At 36.5% G+C, this 21,958-nt stretch overlaps 1 protein-coding gene across 1 annotated transcript in view; it reads right to left on the bottom strand.

The window, feature by feature from the left end:
• The window catches only part of galnt9 (polypeptide N-acetylgalactosaminyltransferase 9), a 101,416-nt gene that overhangs the window by 29,593 nt on the left and 49,865 nt on the right, over positions 1-21,958 (bottom strand). The window contains exons 5-6 of the mRNA XM_017414702.3: positions 14,013-14,210; positions 4,052-4,169 (exon numbers count right to left, since the gene is read on the bottom strand). Coding sequence (XP_017270191.1) covers positions 4,052-4,169; positions 14,013-14,210 — 316 coding nt within the window. The remainder of the gene's footprint in view (positions 1-4,051; positions 4,170-14,012; positions 14,211-21,958) is intronic.

Here is a 21,958-nt window from a genome sequence, read left to right as displayed (position 1 = left end):
CCAATTATTGTTTGGAGCCAACCCAATCCAAGATGTACAAATTTTACATGGAATCATGCAAATTGTTATTTTTAAAGTTTGACCAAAACAGCTACAATACCATCATTTCTCAACATAAGATGATTTTAGTCTAAAACTCTGACATAAAGAGTGGTGGGTCGTATGCACTTTTTTCAAATAATGTTAGGCTTGTAAATTTATTCTATAAATTTGAAAAGAAAAGGAAAATAGAATACACAGTTATGACAGACTGTACATGTTCCTCAGGCTCAGGTCTTATGGGACAACTTCCCAGAATGACTTCAGGATAGAGATGACCTCTTTACCTTTAGGACAAGTTTGAAAAACGTTCTTTTGTAAAAACACCAGTAGTTTGGGCTGACTTGTCTGATCTTGAATCAACACTTTGTCTGCTGCTACAAGCTTAGGCTTACTAATCACTTCTTCTCACACATTTTCTTTTATTTCTTTACTCACATATACTGTAATTCCTGCAGTTATTATGATTTTTTAATCTTTTTTCTTTTCTCCTCCGCCACATGTTTGGGGCAGATGGCCACTCGTCCTGAGCCTAATTCAGCTGCAGGTCTTTCTGTCTCAGTGGGCGCCTGCTGCTGATGCATGAAAAAGCAGTGTAATCTGCTGGTATCCTCAGGAAGACAACTTTTATAATCACTAATGTACTAAATCTGATTATTCTGGAGTGCATCTGAATATGATTAGTTTGCATAAACAGATTTAAATTCTGCCTTTTTACTTTTGCTACATACAACCTTGAGATTACTCTGTGATTTACGTACATTTAAACATTTCAAACAAAATAGTGGTTTATAGCATATTGTGTGCATCTTTTAGTTTTTATCTTTTTTTCAATAAATCTACAGAATTTTTAAAAAAATAAAAGAAGAAACAAAAACAAGGTGATACTCAACTTCGCAAATCTGTTACAAATTTAAAACTGTGAGTTTAAACACCAGCTGTTTAACCAGAATGGTTTTCATTGTATTTAAATGTTTCAAATAATCAAGTAATAAAAAAAGAAACAGATAAAAATATGTACACTTTAGCACATACAGTCAGCTGCATGAAACAACTCATGACCCCCCCACAGAACATATGATGTGATATATTTACAGACAGAGGTACCAAAGCGTCACAGAGACACTCTAAAATGAAAGGTAAGGCTCAGCTCTCCTGAGATGCTTCATCAGCAAGGAGTCAGCAAAGCAGGAGGGGGTGTGGGGGAGAGACACATTACAAGATAAACTCATATTGACACGTCTGGCAGAATTCATCATTTCTGACCAACAGTATTTTTCTTTGTTTGCACATGGACCCTTGTGGTAAGCAGCATGTTCAGACAGGCCATTTACAACAGTTAACAAAGGCTTCAATCCCTCTGCTGGCTGTAGAGTCAGGGGCAGAAGATTTTTTAACATGTCGAACAGCATCAGTTGTTGATTCAATAATACATCCACCTCAATCATTTTTTATGTATTGGTTGTGAAGCTTAAAAGTGGGTAAGTTTCAAATTGTGTCTGTAGAGTTGTCCATCCTTCACTTCATGATGATCAAAGCATCAGTTATTATTGCCCACCGCTGAAGGTGAAGTGGTGATAATGTTTTTGCCCATGTCTGTGTGTGTGTGTGCTTATTTGTAGCCTTAGCAAAAAAGTCTTATAATTCACTGGATGAATTTTATTAAAACTCTCAGAAAGTGATCATTGGTTTTACATCCTAAACTGATTAACATTTGGAGTCTGTCTAATCCAACATGGCCGCCACAGCAAAGCAACCTTAGTGAACACAAAAATGGCTATAACTCAATCAGTGTTGCAGATATAAAGCAAAAATTTGGTGTGGTAGTAGCTGAGAGTGAGCCCCAACATATACTCTGAGCACTGACATCTGACCAACTGTTGGAGTCACCTAAATTACATAATGGCTATAACTGTTAATTTTACAGATTTTGAGCAAATTTTGCTGTGGTAGTAGCTTAGAGTTATCCTGAACACATTCTCTGAGTGCTAACACATCTCACAAGATCTCGCAATATAACATGAGATCATGCATAACATTGTCAGGATTAGACCAAAATGACTATAACTCTAATCCTTCTCAAACAATCTTAGTTTAATACACTGGAATGAAAGGTGACAGGCGATATACATTCCTTCAAGGAATGCTAGGCCTTTATTGAATTTTTTTTTTCTTTTTGCTTCTGTAGATTTCAGTTATTTCACACCTGAGCTGACAGAAAACTGGTTTACTTCCCATCCGTTTGCTTTATTCTGCTCTTATTTCTGGGGACCTCCCCTCCGCATCTCCATTTGCCACATAATCCACTTCTACTTCTGAACTGCTTGCCGAAGTGGCTAATTCTCTGCACCCTTGAAGCCCCCTTTTTACCTTCAACAAGCCAGCAAAACACACCCCGACCTCCCTGACGGAATCCTGCCTTTCATCAGCTTCCTGCAGTCAGATGATACTGGGCGGTCTCTGTTATTGTGAGCTGCCCTGGCTAATTGTTAAACATGCTCGTGTCAATCAAACCCTTCCCCAGTACGAGGAGCTGCCTGAGCAGCCTCGGAGGAGTAATTGTGGTCCCCTCGCCAGAAGCCCGACTCCATTCCATTAGCGGCTGTAGATTATAAATAAGTGAAGCCGGTGGTTGACTGTAAGACCTATTCAAGCTTGAACATGTGCTGAATGGCTCCCTTTCTCCTTTGGCATGTGTTTCATTTCCGTGCAGACAAGCCAACAATGTGAGGGAGGTAATTGCATTTGGAGCGGCATTGTGTTAACAGAAAGCGAGGGATATTTTCTTCACTTCATGAAATAAAACACTAAATATTCTTAGTGGAAAAAAACTTCAGTCTTATGTGTGAGATCCAGAGTTCAATAGAGTTAAGTTTATTTAGCCGCTGTATTTGAATTGATCTTGCCCACAGGCCTCGTCTGACACAGCTCCATGGTTTGTTAGGTACATATGAGTAGTGTCACTAAATGATAAAACACTAGGTAACGTTGGGGGAGGTTTTTCAAAAAAAACTGCTGAGTTATCACTCTATAATGCCAACAGAACAACAATCAGTGAGAAGCATGAGATGCCAAATGATTGGCTCTTTATTGCAGCAGGTGGAAAAATCATGCTGTTTATATAGAAGGAAAGCTACATGGTGCAGAATAATGGAAGGCTTTAAAATGGTCATCAACAACCATAAAAGTCTTAGGCTTCAATATGGTACTGCAGCCGTTTGCAAACTAAGATCCATTCCCCAGCTTCTGTAAAAGTGCTTTTTCAAACACATTCAGCACCTTGGAGGTGTCATTAAAGCCATCTGGAGATTTTGGAACAGGATGTGTAGATGACGTTCAATGAAGAGTTCGATCATTCGTCATTCCAATAATCCCACAGAGTTTGTCTAGATTCAGAGTGGTTTCACTCGGCTGGAGAGAAACATTTTCTGAATTTAAACGCTAACCAACTCTTCAGCAAGCTACCCGCTCACATGAAGTGTAAAATTCAACTCAAGACATTTACATTTTCTGTATACAGGCTTTAGAGCCTTTGGGTTGGCTGAAGACGGGGTATTTTTTTCCCCTTCTCTATTTCAATCTAAGAAACTGCAAAGTTTAATCTCCACTTCTGTTGATGCCCCTGGGTTTTGTGTCTTGAGCTGGGTTCTTCTGGCAGCAGAAACAAAAGAAAAAGTCCATAATGATCTCTTCAAAACTCTGAATATACGTTTAACCAATCAGTCCAAACAGGACAGTTCATGTAAGGCATTACAACCTCCACCTCCCAAAATACTAATTTTGTAATTATAGGTTTTTGTGTGGAGGGATGTAAAAATGTTCCTCACAAAACTATCCAGCTTTGGAAAAAAAAGTCTGATTAAAAAACTTTTCTTGCAGCAAATCCTCAAGCAATTTTTCCCCCTCCCCTACTACAGTGACTTTTTAATTTAGTTTTAAAGAGAAGAATAGATGACATTTTATGTTATTTCTCAAAGTCTCATTCTTATGTCAGTGTAGATGTGGTTCTCACCCTCATGCCCAGCTCGATGTTTTCGCCCCCGTAGACCTCCATGCCTGGATCCAGCAGGCCAATCTCACCAAAATATTCCCGATCTACCACAAAGGAGCAGCCAATCATAGCTGGGGTTCTGAATGAGCAGAGAGACAGAGAGAAAGAGAGAGACTTTTGTTAATATTTAACAATTAGTTTAAAAGATTAAAAGACGAGTCTCGCTGTTTAATTAAAAATAAAACATCTCTAAGATTGAAACAGCAATTTACTGGAGACTAAAAGACTTGTCGGTCATTTCTGTTTCCAAAAGCTTCCTGCAGAACGGATTCTAGAAATAAGAATATTGACCATCTCTTGAGCTTTTTCTTAAAGCAATAGTTCAGATCTTATGAAGTGGGGTTCTGTGGATAGATTACTTACAATTAATATCTTACTTGTTGTAGATGGCTCTTTGAACAGATTCAGTTTGTAGAGAAACAGGTTAAAAGCACTTTGAACCGCCTTGTTGCTGAAAAGTGCTATATAAATAAATTTGACTTGACTTAATTCTATGGATATTTGCAAGCACATACAGCAGCAGCAGCAGCAGTTAGCTGTAGCACATTCTGTACATCAATTTAAGAAAGGAATATTATAATATTTCTGACAGAATATCAGTGTGATACAAACTGTCCAAAATGCAGCAGCTTTTAACAGGTACTAAAAATACGAACACATATCTCTGGTTCTGTCTTCCTGTTCATTTTAGAATTGATTTTAAGATTTTATTGCTTGCTTTTAAAGTTGTAAAAGGTCTGGCCCCATCATACCTATGTGATTTTCTTAACATCCACATTCCAGTAAGAACACTTTGGTCAACCAATCAGTTTCTCTTAGATGTTCCTAGCTCCATACTAAAATTCAGAGGTGATCAAGATTTTGCTATTTTTGCTACTAACCTATGGAATGGTTTACCTTTTCATATTCGGGCTGCTGATACTGTTGAGTTTTTTAAATCCGTGCTCAAGAGCCATCTTTATTTCTTGGTGTTTGATTCTAGCAGAGTTTGAGTTGCTACATAGCTGATAGTTTTATGATGTATTTTTGTATTTCATTTAATCTTATCTAATTTGTTTATATACTGAATTGTAAAGCACTTTGGTCATCTTTGTTTTTTTATGTACTATATAAATAAATTGACAATGACATTGACATTGATGCAAAATTGACTAAGATGCAAAATGGGCCGGTACACAGTGGTACTGTTTCCTTAACTGTAAGCTACAGCTGAACCTTAAACTACATTACCTACAGAACACTGGTTGGAAACAGGATGTCTTGACCCGCTCTACACTGCTTCTGACAGGGTCAAATATAGGGGATCAGGTGGCTCATGACGCATGAGGAACAATAATTAGTTACTTGTGCCTAACTTTTAAACTGTCAAAGACACAGGTGAGTGCCAGGAATCTGATCAATGCTACTGAGGACAGTAATATTTACAGTCTGTGCACAGAAAGGATGATTGTTACTGTAAGTAAACAGTAAATCTGTTGGTAATTTAAGTTTTGGCCAAACAAAATATGGATGCCTTATATGAGAGTGGAGGAAGAGTACACACTTTTTTTTTTTCTCACTTTAAGCACCACTTGGGCTGGCCTTTAGCTTGTCACTCTGGTCATATTGAAATTATTTCTCCAAACCATGGATCTTTAAAGAGGTATCTACAATAAGTGACATATTGTTTCTTACCTTTTAGCAGATCTCTACTTAACAAAAAACTGTACTGTTGATTTAAATATAACAAAAACTTGAATGAACAAGAGACAACAAGAAACTATGAAAACACAGAAACAATATATAATAAAACTGAAATAATACATGGTATATTATTATCTTGACAGGTGAATGTTTACTGTGTTGACTGTACCTTTAACTGTCTATGTGTCTTCAATTACTTAGCTCTGGTTCAATCAAAGCCTTTAGATTGGTGCTGGAAGATGTCAGCAGTAAAAAGATGCTGGCTTTTTTGCTTTGTTGACAAATGAGGTAAGGACATGATTTCTCCTTGAACTGAGATTTGCGAAGTTTATCCATGATGATGTTTGTCACTGTGAGCACTGAACAACAACTGCCCTTTATCACACACACAACACAAAGGTCAAGTGTCTGTCTGACAAATCCGCTGCCTGGAGTGTCTTCACAGCAGTCAGGATAAGAGAGGAAGGAGGGTCAAACTGGGTTCAATGGCAGAAAATAACAAAAAGTGTTTGGCTAAAACAGCAGCAAGCTATTCTTTAAAAATTATTTGAAGACTTTATTTCTCTAGATACCATGTGTCTTTTACGTGTTCTTTTGAAAAAAGAAATATCGAAAAAGATTTTAGCTCTAAGACTCAATATGTTTAAAGGGAGTAAGGGCTGGACTGCATATCACCTAAGAAATTTTAAGAAAAGATGGAGTTGGAGCCTGTTTTGCCAAACTGTGAAAATAAGGTTATGCACATTCTCATGTAATATTTCTCATGCTCAGAGTATGTGTTGTGTTGTACTACTACTACTACATTAAACTTTAGCTCAATATCTGAAAAACTTACTGAGTTATAGTTGCTTCCGTGTTTTCTAAGGTTGATTAGCTATGGCAGCCATCTTGCATTAGGTTCACTCTAAAAGTCAATCAGTTGTAGACGTACATCCAAAGATTGTTATTTGACTATTATATTGTAATCCATCAGTGGTTCATACAGACATTTTACTAATGGTACAGACAAACTTTTTGATTTTTGACACCAGATGATAATAAACTCTTTTAAATGTATGAGCCTACAGAGCTCAGGAACTTTCAGCTGGTCTATCACCGAATTTCTAAATTTTTAATGTTTTCACACATTTTTTCACAAATTTTTAATGAAATTACAAAACAGCGAAGACCTTTTTGTTCCAGTTAACTGCAGCAATTTAAAACGATTTTCTAATTTTTTCTGCCTTACAGAAATTTCAAAGAAATAGTGCCATGAGAGTACATTTTTCCCCCTCCTTACTTCTTAGTTCTGTCATCTTGTCAGTTCTTAAAAGCGCAGGTCGCCCTTCACATGCTGGCTGTATTATTATTGCACAAAGATCAGTGATTAGTTCTATTCATCGGTCTGGTTGAATGCGTAGAACAAGTCCAGCATACACACTGCAGCTCACATGGACTGAAGACAAGCGTGCGTCTGCAGCTTCAGTTTGAGAGACACAGCAGCAGTATTTTAAAGTGCTTCTGGAGCTGTTCTGCGATTTATTGACTCGGAGTGCTCAGGGCCGTACAGTACGCGAGCCAAAGAGAACAGAGCTTTTAAGTTTAGACCTCATATAAGACTCTGCGTGGGCCATCACTTTTGAGTGTTGTTCTGAACATCTGGGATCAGAGCATAAATAAACCTGACACGGGGCTCCAAACCCTCAAAGTTCTGTGAAAAGCTTTTCTCCAAATTCTGCCCTGTCAATGGCTTTAAAGCCTCAGAAAAAAGTGTTAAATGGTCTGTGTCAATTTGACCTAGCTTGCTCGAATTTACATTTCTGAGAAACTGGACTTCAAAACTTCCTCAGAACAAAAGCTGACAGCTCCATTTTGACTCTTTGTTAAGTGCATTACAGATGTAGTTAAACACTTTTGGTTGAATTTTCATTGTACACAACATTTTTATTCATGCCTCATATGGTGCAGTTGTGTTTCCTGAGTACAGTTTTGTTTAAATCAAAAGTGGATGACAGGAAGGCTGCGGCTGGCTGTGTAGATAAAAACACACACACTCAGCGGCTTCACCTCATCCTCTCTGTTCTTTTGACAAGTGACCTACCTTGCCTCAAACTTTCAGCACAACTCTTTGGAATAAACTTCCTGGATACATCAATACTGTATCGCTGTTTAAGCACAGACTCAGCACTTAAAGTAGTCCAAGCAATGCAAAAATTAAAGGCCTAGCATTTCCTAGAGAAACACATTTCTCTCGCCACCTTTCATGCAAGTGTTTTAGACTAAGATCATCTTATGTTGAGAAATGATTAAGTTATAGCAATTCTGGTCCAACCTTGAAAGAAAAAAACTATTATGAGCACGTTAAACTGCAATATCTCACATGATTGGTTAGCGCTTGGAGTTTGTGTTGTGAACTACTGTCAGCTACTACCACACCAAATTTTAGCACAATATTTGTTAAACTCACTGAAATGTAGCCATTTCTCTCTAGACTAAAATGTAATAGCCATAGCATTCATCTTGAATCTTTGACTGACTCCAAATGCTAATGAGTTTTAGGTGTGCAGTCAATGATTCCTTTCAGAAAATGTTATTAAAATTTGCTCAGTTATTTTTGAGATATTTTTCTAATGTCACTGACAAACCAACTGACACAGACCAAAACATTATTGCCTTTGGAGGATGATAATAAGACTAATGCCTCAAACTGCCAATATAAATTTTACATGTGAATCTCTTATGAAACTGTCATTAAAAAGTTTTCACTGTGATAACAATCAGCACTAAAAGCTTATTGTATTAGTAATTTTATTTTGTAAAACAAAGTCATTTTCATCAAAGTTAGAGCCACTCCTAGTTGTCTGGTGTGCAAGGTGATTAAACTAGCAATATTAAAGTGATTCCCCCACTAGAGCCAATTAACTGGAGCCAATTAAGTGAGTAATTAGAGCCATCTGTTCTTCTTAAAATTCTGCAAATAGAGGCTAAATACCATACATCTAACACCTCTTTAAGAATCACCTCATCAATCCTTCATTCTCAACTGAAATGTTGCAGCAACATTTAGTCTTCCATAAACAAATCAGTAAGTAAAGTTAAAAAAAGTCAGGTCTTGTCCAGGAATTAAGATTTAGTTATATGTTATGTTATTCTGTAACCTAGATATTGCCAAAACCAAAGGGGGAGCAATATTGTTTCCTGTCTATGTGTAGATGTGTGTGTACTTGTTTGTCTGTCCTGTTTAAAAAAAAAAAAAAACACAGAAAAACACAAATTTTACCAAAACATTCATAAAGGAATTGTTTGGTTGACTTCTACAACTGATTAACTTTTGGAGTTAACCCGATTCAATATGGCCACCACAGCCAACTGACAAAAGTTACTACAACTCAGTTATTTTACAAATATTAGGCTAAAATCTGATGTGACAGTAGCTGAGTAGCTGAGCATTGTTCTCATCATTGTACAACATATTTCCCTAAAACTTCAGCATTAACTGTTCGAGTCAACTTTTTTGTTAACTTGTCTGTTGTGAAAATGTCTCATAAACCACAAGACAAATTTCAATTAAACTCTCAGAAAGTAATTATTGGCTGTACACCTACAACTGATTAACTTTTGGAGTTAAACCAGTTTAATATGATCCCCTGTCAGGAAGTGGAGTGACGAAGGCGAACCCAGACTCATTTTAAAGAAAGAAAAACTAATTTATTAAACTAGGAAAACGAACAAAAACAAAAAGCTGACGTGGCAGCAAACAGATAAGAACTAAATAAAAATACATAAATGGAACAGAACTCAGAAAACCAGGAACACGGAGCGAAGCAAACAAGAGAGACAAACATCAAACAAACCTTAGACAATGGACCAGCGAGGTATGGAGAGAAATGACCGGGTTTTAAAGACTGGGGATAACAAGGTGAGTGGGAACAGGTGAAGATGGGCGTGTCTGACAGAGAAGTGAATGACTGGGGGAGAGTGAAAATGAACATGAACATGAGACAAAAACGAAAAGTACAACCAAATAACACAAAAGGAACAAAACAAAAACCAAAGAACTAAAATCAAAATAAAACAAAAACAAAACCCAGAAAAAAGCCAAATCACCACATCCCCACAACCAATTGACTTTAGACTACACAAAAATGGCTATACCTTAATGAATTTTACTGATAGTGAGCAAACATTTGGTGAGGTAGTAGCTGACAATCATTCACAACAAATACTTCAAGCACCAGGAGATCATGTGAGACTGTGACTTGAATTCCTTCAAGAAATGATAGGCCTTTAATCATTAAATGTTTTTATGATGCCCCTCTGCCACCAGCGTTGTGGTGTTCCTGGTTTACTCAGTCAGTATCACAAGGTTAAGTTATTTTTGGTTTACAGATGGTCAGCCTGCAGGGCTCATCTGTCCTGTGGACCCCCTCTACATCTGATCACTGCTTGCAGTATGAACATCTAGAGCAAAACAGATAATTTAGATCGCTGTTTCCCAAAAGAATCTTTGCTTTTTAAGTTGGTACTCTAGCTTTAATTACCTGAAACTTAATTTAACATGTAACAATTTCTTTTTTTCGCTGTTTGGTGAAATTATTATAGTTACATTTGTTTTATACCATTTTATTTTATCAACTCTATTGGTCACTCATCACATTGATCTACTGTTTTATGGATAAAAAACCAATGAAAAATGTAAAAAAAGAGCTTGTCACTTGTGACAACAGAGCTTATTTGTTTTAAAAGACAGGCATGTTTCCTTATGTTTTGAAGAGTGATTTAAACTACGCCATTTAAACTGGGTTCTTTAAGCACCAGGCCAAGGACAAAGACCATAACCAGTTCATGGACTGATTGGTTCCAGGCCATGCAGAACTAATAATACTTTTTTAAAAATAATCTATATAAGTAGTTTTATAGAAAATGATGTGCAGGGTATTTTATTTTGACAAATGACTATTTCACGTCTCTTTCCTGTGGTTGACACAGTGACAGTAATTTTTCACATACTAGCAAACCTAAATTGTACACATAGGTTCAAAATTCATGCCCTCAGTTTCATTTATCTGTGCACACAGATTTGCTAACAGATGCCATTCTGTTTAAGAACAAGCAATACCTGAACATTGGGTCTGATAACATTAAAATCTTGGACTAATTCTTATTTCCAGGATGACTAACTTCCAAATAAGCCATCAGACCTGTAAAACAAATGCAAACATCATCTCCTGCAGAGAAGCAGACAATGCACTACAGCCTAATTCTAATCAAAACAAGTCAAAGTCCAAACTGGATGAATATTTAGCAATCATCAATACAGTAACATGAAGATAGCAGATTTCCAAAGTTACACAAATGTGCATTTTTCTAATTGGACTGTTGGAATGATGGTAAAAGAAAATAAAAATGTCTGACGTGATTTAGGCAAAAACAGAGACAAATGATTAATGTTACTGAATATTACAGGCTGATCAGATGGTCTCTAAACCTTTATCTCACTTCCATCATTGCGCATCAGTTTCCCTGTTCACACTGAAAACAAAACACCACAGCTACTGCGCATAGGCACCAACACAATTGTGCATTTGTGCTTAAGGTTTCCTAAACTGAGAGAACAGATTTTTATGACTTCAAGTTCTACTTTTCCTCATAACCCCTGGAGGGTTCCATACAAACCTACAAGCTAACCCTGGCAAAAACGAGTAAAACAGCAAACTCTGTTGCAGAATTTCTTTTTATTCTGTAGTCCGTGGGAAAGCTGTCTCGTTTGAAATCAAACCATGAAAAACTTTTGGAGACCGCTTTTTTTGGACCATATGAGTTGACAGACATTCTAGTGTAGGCCTCTCATTTTACAAACACCTCAATATTCCACTTAGAAACCAGTTTCTATACTGTTTAACCTGAAGATTTCACATTTTTGTTCATCTATAAAAACCTTTAGACAGCCGTTTTCACTTTTTTTTCTGTTGTGTCCCATCAATAATCATGGCAGCTGCTGAAGAAAGCCTATTTCTGTCATGTTTTCTAAATGATTTCAATTCTCTGTAGTGTCGGAGTGTGACAGTTTTGTGCACTCCTGCACCCTTTCACCATCTTTCTGTTTGAATCTATCACAACGCCTAGAAAAGACTCTGTTGTTGATGGGCAGAAACCTTGAGAAAACAAGCAGGACAATGATTTCCAATAGAAATCCACACGGCCGACACACTTCATCTGGCCCCTGAGGCGATCTGTCCATTGGCAATAAAGTGTCAACAGGGAAACGGAAGCGACTCAGCAATGTCTGGAGCTCCTTTTTTATTGTTTGTGTATCCCAAGCCCAGCAGCTGATTCTCGGTAATAAATGATTTTTATGGAGCTAGGAGAAAACATCCAATATTTAGGCCCACGGTAGAAACTGTCATCACATTCTTGGTATGAGACACCTTGTATCTAATGAGTGTGTTACTGTGAGGCCATGAAACTGGTTTGGAATTTTATTTTGGTTGCTCTTGGACACAATTCAAAAGCATGTGTAAATGGCTAGTACTAATGAAATGATGAAATTCTTACAACAAGCATCAGAATGTCCAATATTTGAAGCTCGATTGAAAACAACAAACATAACTTGCTGTGATTTCAGTGACAGAATAAATGTATTCATGGGCAAAATTTAAAGTCAATTATGTAATGTTTTGAGATCAAGCTTATAGCTTCTGAAGCAGCATATAACCAGTCCTTGTCAATTCCTGCTGAAGTTTTGTCTCTGTAGAGGTCACCTATCCATGTGATTGCTTGTACACACACACCCCCACCTCACTCCCCCATGACCCAGAAAGTCTAAACATTCAACATGGCTGCTGCCACTAATTTTAGGATTTACAATACGGAAAGAGAATATCAACAACGTTTAAAGGCTGGGTCTCAACAAAAATATTTGCTACTTACAAAAGAATATGTGGTCTAAAGACATAAAAATCAGACCAAAATCCTGTTTCCTGAGCTGGTAAAATTTGCAACACCACACCTTTGGACTTAAAAGAAAGACAAATGTATTCACTGTGAAGGTTTGAGAACACATCAAAGCCCACGATGTGTACAGTATAAGGGCAGTTGTTTGTGGAAAATGAGCTTTTGGAGCAAACTTTAAAAGTTTAGTCACTTTCTGTACAAGTTTTTTTTTTAATGCAAATACTTGTATTAATGTATGAAGTTGACTAGCCTTCTTAATTAGTCTCCAGCTCAAACAAAATTAGCAATATGATGTTTGGATTTGTTAGAAAACTGAAATTAATAGAATTCATGCAGACTTTCTGGTTGTAAATAGGCAGGTTTGTACAGTCAAAGTTTGATTTTTCCTGTTGACGTTTTGTGCATGGGTGAAACTGCTATATCACCTTGTGTGTTGCTCATGTTATTAGACTACAATGAGGACACAGCTTAGCCCAGAATACACACATCATCTTGAAGTCAACACCATACCTTTGTTCCCAGTGCTAAACAAAAAGAGCATGTTGATTTTATTTTATCAAATGTTCACAAATACTTCAACAGTCATGTCCACTTACAGCCAATAAGATATGCCCACATTTTTTTTTTTTTTTTGTACAGTGAGTTGTGCCATAGATTATCCAACATGTGCATTTTTTAGTCCTGGTCCACAGCCCAAACTCTTTGAAGCAGAGGTCGTTTTGCAACCCCACTGAGCATAGGGCCAGTTACGATGTAAGTAAAGGGACATGACCAGACTGAGGAAGCTTTCCAACTGCATGACATAAGTTGATTGTTTAAATCATATACTGCATGCTTGTTTTGATCTAGAACCATCTCATATTTATTCAAATTAATCCTAAAATGCATTTATGTAAATGTTTGACATTTAAAAGACCTGACTTAAAGTAACAGTTTATGGCATGGGCTTTAGGGTTTTGATCTTTTCTTTTTTTAAAATAGTTCTTTTTATTTTTATTTGTTTATGAATATAGTATGAACCTCCACTGTCCTTAATTTGGCAATAGGTAATGGTATACACAACACAATAACAGTAATGACACCTCCTCATCATTATGTCCTCATGATCCTGCATTAAAATGAAGATATTCATCATGTTAATTAGACAGCTTACTACAGGAGACCTTTATTTGTGTGTGGCACACTGGACTACTGATCACCATTGTTTGATGGCTCTGTACATGAATAAGTCATATCCCAAAGCTATCCATATTTCATCAAACGTCCTCATCCATAATGGACGCTGTTCATCAGCTACTGCCCTCACCTGATAGGGGCCGTCTCATCGCCCTTGTCCAGCCACTCCTGTGGGGGGATGATGTACATACACCAAAGGCCCCAGTTGTAGCCATGGGCAGCATTGGCATACTGCTGCACCTCAAAGGTGTTGTACTTGATGTTGTCTATGGCAGGAAGAATGATGCGGGTGTGATCTTCTTTCATGCGGGTCAGAATAGGTTCAGACCTTTAGGGAAGAAAAAAGAAGACAGAAATGTTCTGAATTACATAAGCAGAAGCAGAACTGCTCAGTTAGTGAAGGTGTAAAAAGAGAGCAATATGGAAGCAATCTGTCACTGGGCAAAATACAAACAATGCGTATTGTTGTTGTTATTGTCTGTTAGTTTTTGGAGTTCTTGCAGCAAAGTTTATCAAGATTTGCCAGATGGATACCAAGTAAAAGTTGTTAATGTGTACATACCAAAACAATAAAAATATTTTTTAAAGATAATGAATTTAAAGGTATGTTGTCAAGAACCAAAAAACCTATTATCTCAACATTTTCATCAATTTCTGAGGTAGCACAGTCTGATAATCAGCACTTATTCAACATTAAAAACATTTACCAAGATTGCTTTTCTCAGCTGAGCATGAAAGGATTTTTGTAGTACTTTTTGTCATAAAACATCAAATAATATAGTTCATTATGTTCATTGTTTGCTTAAACCTTAAAAATAAAACAATCTGAACATAAAAAAGATTAGTTCTCAACTTTTTGTTGAGAAACAACCTTTGTTTCTCCTTTTGCTTTAATTCTTACTTTCCTCCACCATAGTGCATCAACTTCACTTCAGAAAGAAACAGAAATAACAGTTTATCTGCCAAATAAGTTCAGATCATACAAAGGTAAGAAAGGTAAGTGCAGAGTGAAAATATTGAACCAAACTGAAATGTTTGTAGCAACATACATTAAGATTAGAGGTTTATCACTTGAATTATTGCATCAATTATTGCCATAAGAGCATATTTACAAAAAGTAAAAAGACTGTTTTCTGGAGCTGAAAATTTGTCTCTTTCTGCGGAAGTCATTAATAATGACAGAAATTCTTTGATTTGACGTGGGTAGTTGTAAAAAAAAAACAACAAAATGCAAGCAAATTTTTAACAACCATCCATCCATTTTCTTTACCCGCTTCACTTTTCTGGGTCCTGGGGACTTGGTGCCTATCTCCAGCAGTCACTGTGTAAGAGGCAGGGACACTCTGGACAGGTTGCAAGTCCATCACAGGGGCACATAGAGACAAACAACCATTCACACTCTCACTCAGATCTAGGGACAATATAGAGTTACCAATTAACCTAACATGCATGTTTTTGGTAAATTGGAGTAAACCCATGCATGCATGAGGAGATCATTTAAACTCCACCCAGAAAGACCTTCTTGCGCAAAAGCAACAGCTCTAACCACTGCTCTGCCGTGCCACCTTCATACAGAGCAGAAAAATATATTTCTGAATTTCTCCTGATGCAATTTATGACAAGCAAGCAGTATATGGATCTCTGCTATCACTTTAGTTTTAGAACTTTTCACACAAATCCCAATTTTTCTGCTTCTCATCACAATATTATTCAACTATTTTGAAAGATGCTATGCTCTTCCTTTGTGTGAAAAACATGCCATCACAAGTCATGACACTGTCACCACATTCTCTAAAGTTAAATAGGATGAACTTATGCATTATTTTTGGTTGCCAAACCATGTATAATAAAAGGTTTTGTTGTTAGAGGCTGAATAATGCAATACACTCCTTTCACATTTATGCCAGTGTTGCTTTAGAAACTGACACAAATAAACTTGCTAATTAGTCTTCATGAAAAATAAAAGCTAAACATAGCAGACAAAACACATTTGGTGTTGAAAAATGAAGTCTGCTAAAATAGTTTGCTCAAAGCAAAACAATAAATTAACAATGGAGCGTTATAGTTAAATTTCAAGCATAACTTTTCAGATCTTGTTAGATATCTCAATAAAAGAGCACTTTCTATTCTTTAAGCTTCAAGCCCATCTTTTAAGTATTTATTTCATCTGTTCTTGAAGAAAGTAGAAGTAGCTTTTGCAGTCTGAAGGCCAACATATCAAGTACACAACAATACAAAATAAAACAACTTTCAATGTAACAATAAAGTTAGAAGTTTAAGAAATGAGGAGAAGTCTGGTTTTGACAGAAGAGTTTATCTCATCCCTCTTTCTGCATCTGCTGTTTCATCTACATAACAGAGAAGGTAATTCATCCTCTTAAAACCCAACATCAGTTAGTTCCATTTTAGGAATAGGATTTGATCCTTGTCAATAAATGAGTTAAGCTTTACTGTGAACAAATGATGATAGCACTTTTCTTCACGCTGCCAAGTCAGGTCTCCTGTTTAATGCAGATGCTCAGTGGGTTGGGTTATTACTGTCTTTCAAAACTCAGTAAGAGTAAAAAAGGAAGCACCTTTTTTTATATTATAAAGTTTACATGTATCAAAACTCAATATGATGTTTGGATTGGGTTGATGTAGATGTACATCCAATGACTTTCTGTGAGTTTCAATACAATTTATCAAGTGGTTCATGAGACATTTTGTGAGCAGAAAACAGGATATATGCCAATAAAAAAACAACATTTTTTTCAACAATGTTGCACGATGTGTAGTGCTTGGAGTATGTATTATGAATGACTGTCAGCTACTACCACACTAAAGTTTTCCTCACTATAAATTTCACTGAGGTGTAGCTTTTTTGTGTTAGCTAATGTCAATTAGCTGAGACAGCCACCATAAATTGGGTTTACTCCAATAGTTAAGCAGTTCTAAATGTATATCCAATTTTTACTTTCTAAGAGTTTCATTAAAATCCATTAAATGGTTCATGACATATTTTGCTACAAAACAGACACAGTTAAGCTTTACTGTGAACAAATGATGACAGGACTTCTCTTCACTCTGCCAAGTCAGGTCTCCTGTTTTATGCAGATGCTCAGTGGGTTGGGTTATTACTGTCTTTCAAAACTCAGTAAGAGTAAAAAAAGAAAGCACTGTTTTTAAATTTTAAAGTTTACTTGTTTAAAACTCAATATGATGTTTGGATTGGGTTGATGTAGATGTACATCCAATAAGAGTTAGTGTGCAAAATGACATTAATAATATGAGAGTAATCATAGGAACATACACAAGTGATAATAAGTATTTGGCAGATAATCAGTAATGCTGAACTACTAGTGTGTAATATATCAATAACTTGAGAATTCAAAAATTGTCAATAATTCAAAATTCCACAACAGTGAAAGAGAAGGTAATTGTTATCCTATTTTCCAGTTTTCCAGTTAACTTAGAACAACACACAAAGAAAAAGGTTGTTTTCACACAGTGATTTTGTATTTTGGCTCATTTTTTTGTTGCATTTTTAAGACCTGGTGAGGACTAGATGATACTGTATTATTGAAGTGACACATGATAGAACTGAAATGCTGAACACACGTTTATATGTGACTGCAGTTAAAAATAATCTGCACACATTCAGGGAAATAAGAAGTGGTATGTGTCACAAAGAATGATAAATTACCCTCAGACTCCACCACCCCCTACCCTGACTCCCCACCCCTACTGCTTGATTTGGCAGAACAACCTCAGAGGATGCCACAGTCACTGTTCTAGCTTTGTCCAAAGTTAATGTAAAAAAACCCTGCCCAAATCCACTTTATTTATATATATATATATATATATATATATATATATANTATATCAAATAATTTTCACCAAGGGGAAACATCACAACATGAGAATCAACTGTGCTTAAAACTAAGATCAGTATTGTTGTCAGTGGCCAAAGAAAGGTCTTCTGCATTAGACCTAATTCTGCCAATGTGAGCTACCAATGCCATGGCAAAATTAAATATGGATGGAATCTGGGTTTTATAAATGGCCCAAACAATATAATGCAAGGCAAAGAAAACAAAGTGAAGCACATTAAATTACACTGCAGGCAGACAAGGAAAATTTCAAAAACTCTTCTTAAGTTGACCTTAGGTGAAATCTTTTATCCAGTTAGTAAATAGCGTTTTTTTAGTTCAGCTCACCTCAAGACGTTTTTGAGCACCTAATGTAAAAAGAGAAAGAAATTGCTAATATTATTTCAAACCTTTTTTCAAAACCCTGAAAGAATCTAAGTGCCAAAATGTGTTTGTTAGGTGTGATATTGCAAACAAAGATAAATGTATCTATTTGTGAACTAAGGACACAATGAAATATGCACACATTGGTGTACAGGCATTGTTGGTGATTTTGCATAAGATGTAAACAGAATTCAACAATAAAAGGCAGTAAAGAAAAACATCCAATCAAGTTTGCCTAAGGTGAATCTCTAATTGCTGCGGCCAGCACATGTTTGTAAAAGTTCCAGGTGCAGAATGATTATCGCAGAGGCAGGTGCTGATGGTTATCATCAGCTCTCAGTCACTGTGGCTCTTCACAAGATCAATAAATCGAGCACAACTCTAGTCAGCATCTGCCCATTTTCCTGTCAAACATGGCACAGCTTTTCATCTCCTGAGCAGAACTCCAGCTCTCTGAGTAAGTGTAAGCTGCTAGACACTAATAGGTCTACTATTTAGAAAAATAAAGCATTTTTCTGTCAAGGTCATCTTTTTTACACCATCTGATAATCTAATAAAGATTTCTGACCTTCTGGTGTTAAAATCGTTTAAAGGATCTAATTTCCCAATTTATCACAAGAGCTTGAAGTTCACAACCTTTTTAGATGTTTCAAGGTAAATTCCTGAATTCACTTTACACAGACTTTAACTAGCTGTCATCGAATACGATGACAAAACTGAGTCAAGGTCCATTCTTTAAATTAACTAAGGATGTGTTTATTTTTAATTTTCAGCTGACTATGAGGCTGTGACAGTAATTAGAAGTAACTGCTAAGTGGTTTGCTACTCTAATATCAAACACTTGTAGAGCTTAAACAGCAGAAAAAAAAGATGTCTTATGAGTTTATCAGCACCTGAACTGACTCAGGGTCAGTGCCTGCCAGTATAGCTTTGAGGCGTCCACTACAGGTAGCTATTTGTTCAAATATTTTTCATGGAATTATCTAAACTTAAGCAAGTTACATTTTTGTGATCTTAATGTAAAAATCTGACAAACCATTGAATACAGCTTTCTGACAAACAGACAGCAGTTTGGCTGAGAAAATTCACATTTAGTCCCTGAAAAAGTCAGCTTTTCACACTACTCTTTTACCTTTACAGTGATGACTGGACCTCATCACACTATCCAAAGGAATTCCTCAGGTCTCCATGTTAGGTCTTCTGATCCTCACTCTCTATATAAATAATCTGTGTGATAATTTGTAAAATGCCGCAGTCCACTTTAATGCAGATGATGCAATCTTTTATTGGTCATCTCTATTATTTGCTCAAACCCTTGAATTTCTCCAGTTTGCTTTAGATGTTGTTCTGTCCCAGTTACCACAATTTAATTAGGTTGGAAATGCATGCCTAACGTCTATACATTTATAATAATGTCAAATGGCAAAGAGCTGTCTGAACTCCCTAGGATTAAAAGAGCAAAATCAAAATGTTGACATTGTATACTGTAAATATTTAGGGACCAATATTGATCAAAACTTGTCATTTATAACTCGCATTAAAAGACTTGTCTCTAAGCTGAAACTTAAATTAAATTGAATCCTAGAGTAATTTTCAAAAGGATTTGAAATTGCCAGAACTTATTACCATGCATAAGTTTGAATCAACTTTAAAAAAGAGAGAGCAAATGGTTATTTTTGTCAATGTAACTGTTTTTAATGGTGTTGCCTGTCTGATTTTAGAGCATGGTTTGGTTGTTCACTTTCTTTGGGCAGCATGGTGGGTCCATGGTTAGCACTGCTGCCTCTCAGCAAGAATATACTGGGTTCAATCCCTGGCATCTTTCTGTGTGGAGTTTGCATGTCCTTGTGTTTGTGTGGGTTTTCTCCAGGTTTTCCGATTTCCTCACTCAGCCCAAAAACATACATGTTTAAACTGCCTTCAGGCCACTGCCTTCCTTGAAAAAGAGATCTGCAATCGCAGTAGCATTTGCCTGGTTAAATAAAAGTTAATATTAACTTGCATGCTGAATACCAATTGTAATATAAATGTTGTATGTTTTACTGCCTTCTTGGCCAGGTTTCCATTGAAATTAGCTTTTTAATCTTCAATTAGACTTTTACCTGAACAAAGTACATATACATGCATCTGTTAAGCTCTTAGAGCAGGGGTCTCCAATCCTGGTCCTGGAGGGCCGCTGTCCTGCATGTTTTAGGTGTTTCTCTGCTTTGACACACCTGATTTGAATGACTGAATGATTAACAGGCTTCTGCAGAACTTGAAGACTTGCTGAAGAGCAGGGAAACGTCTGAAACATGCAGGATAGTGGCCCTCCAGGACCAGGATTGGACAACGATGTCTTAGAGGTTACAGATGCCATGTCAGTCATCGGTGTGGAAGGAGGTCAAGCAGTTGGTTGTTTGGTGTTGTTATAACAACCTAGCACTAAACACACAAAAAGGTGTAGAGATAATAGAGGACATCAGGAGACCCTTAATTATGCATCTACTCCTGACCATCCTGAACACCTTGTGCCTGCTGAAGTGCTTCGGCTCTCTGAGCATCACAATCACACAATTGGACAACCCACATTGACTCTCTTGTGCAGCAGGCCCAGTAGAATCTAAACTTCCTCCACCAGCTAATGAAGTCCAACAGAGAACATCCCGACCCAGTTCTATTCAGCTGTCACTGAAGCAGTTTTATGCACTTCTATAACTGGCTTGGTTCAGTGACTAAATCTAACATTAGGAAACTGCGGCAGATGGTCCAAACTACTGAGAGAATCATCACTGTCCCACTGACCCCCATCCAGGATCTGTATTTTTTGAGCTACTGCCTTCAGGTAAGTGCTTCAGAGTGCTCAAATCAAGAACATCAAGGCACAAAACAGCTTTTCTTCCCCTCAGTCCATTTACTTCATCAACCTATTACCTGCCCTTTAAGTTCCAATAAGTGCAACATTTCTCTCTGTGTGTAAATAATGTACACTGCCTTTGAATTTATTTGCTTTGCATCATATTTTGGGGTAGACTCATGGAAATATCTTACCACTACTTGTTTCACATGTATATAATACTATCCTGTTCATAAGCAGTTTTGTATAAATCATGTGCATTCCCCTGTACCTATTCAACTGAACTGCACATATGTTGCTCTTTTCAATAAATCATTTTTATTACACACTAAGTGCCTATAGCTAGTCATAACATACTCTCTGGAAGCTACTACTGTGCAGCCTATATCCAGTGTGGCTCAGATTTACTTCTGTTCCTTGTTAAAGTTGGTAAATTGCATTGTTGTAAATGTACATCCTGAAGGTTTCAGTGAACAAGAAAAAAAAAACCCTGTGTGTGCAAGTGTACTTGTCAAAACAGCTTTCTGATTCTGACATTTAGATAAGTCAACAAGAAAGATTAAGCCCCTCTAAACTTTGTTAAAGCGCAAAGGTTTTTCTTTCCCTACCATTATGATGGATAATTTATAATATATGTATAAAGCAAATTACCCCTAAAGTAAAATTACAAAAAATGATATTGATATCATAAACATGTAAACACATTCTTAATTAAAAAGAACAATTGAAATGACTGATGCATTTATGGAGAAAATTAGTTACAAAAATGACAATATGCTAATAATGTGTAACATAATTAAATTTTATTAACAAAAATCATTTTGTTATACATTGTTTAGCATTTATAAAGAAATATGCTTTAGTCCCTTGATTGTTCAGACAGTTTTGAAGGGCTAAAAATAAAATGTGACAGTGCTAATCTGTGTTTGTTGTGTGCACATGGTTGGGAAATTAATCCTGAAAAGGCCTGTAACCATCTTTAAGTGCATTAAGTCTTTAAATGTG

Source organism: Kryptolebias marmoratus, linkage group LG1 (assembly GCF_001649575.2).
Source record: "Kryptolebias marmoratus isolate JLee-2015 linkage group LG1, ASM164957v2, whole genome shotgun sequence".
Taxonomy (NCBI): domain Eukaryota; kingdom Metazoa; phylum Chordata; class Actinopteri; order Cyprinodontiformes; family Rivulidae; genus Kryptolebias; species Kryptolebias marmoratus.
Note: the sequence above shows the minus strand (reverse complement) of the source record. Positions and strands in the feature narration are given on the sequence as shown.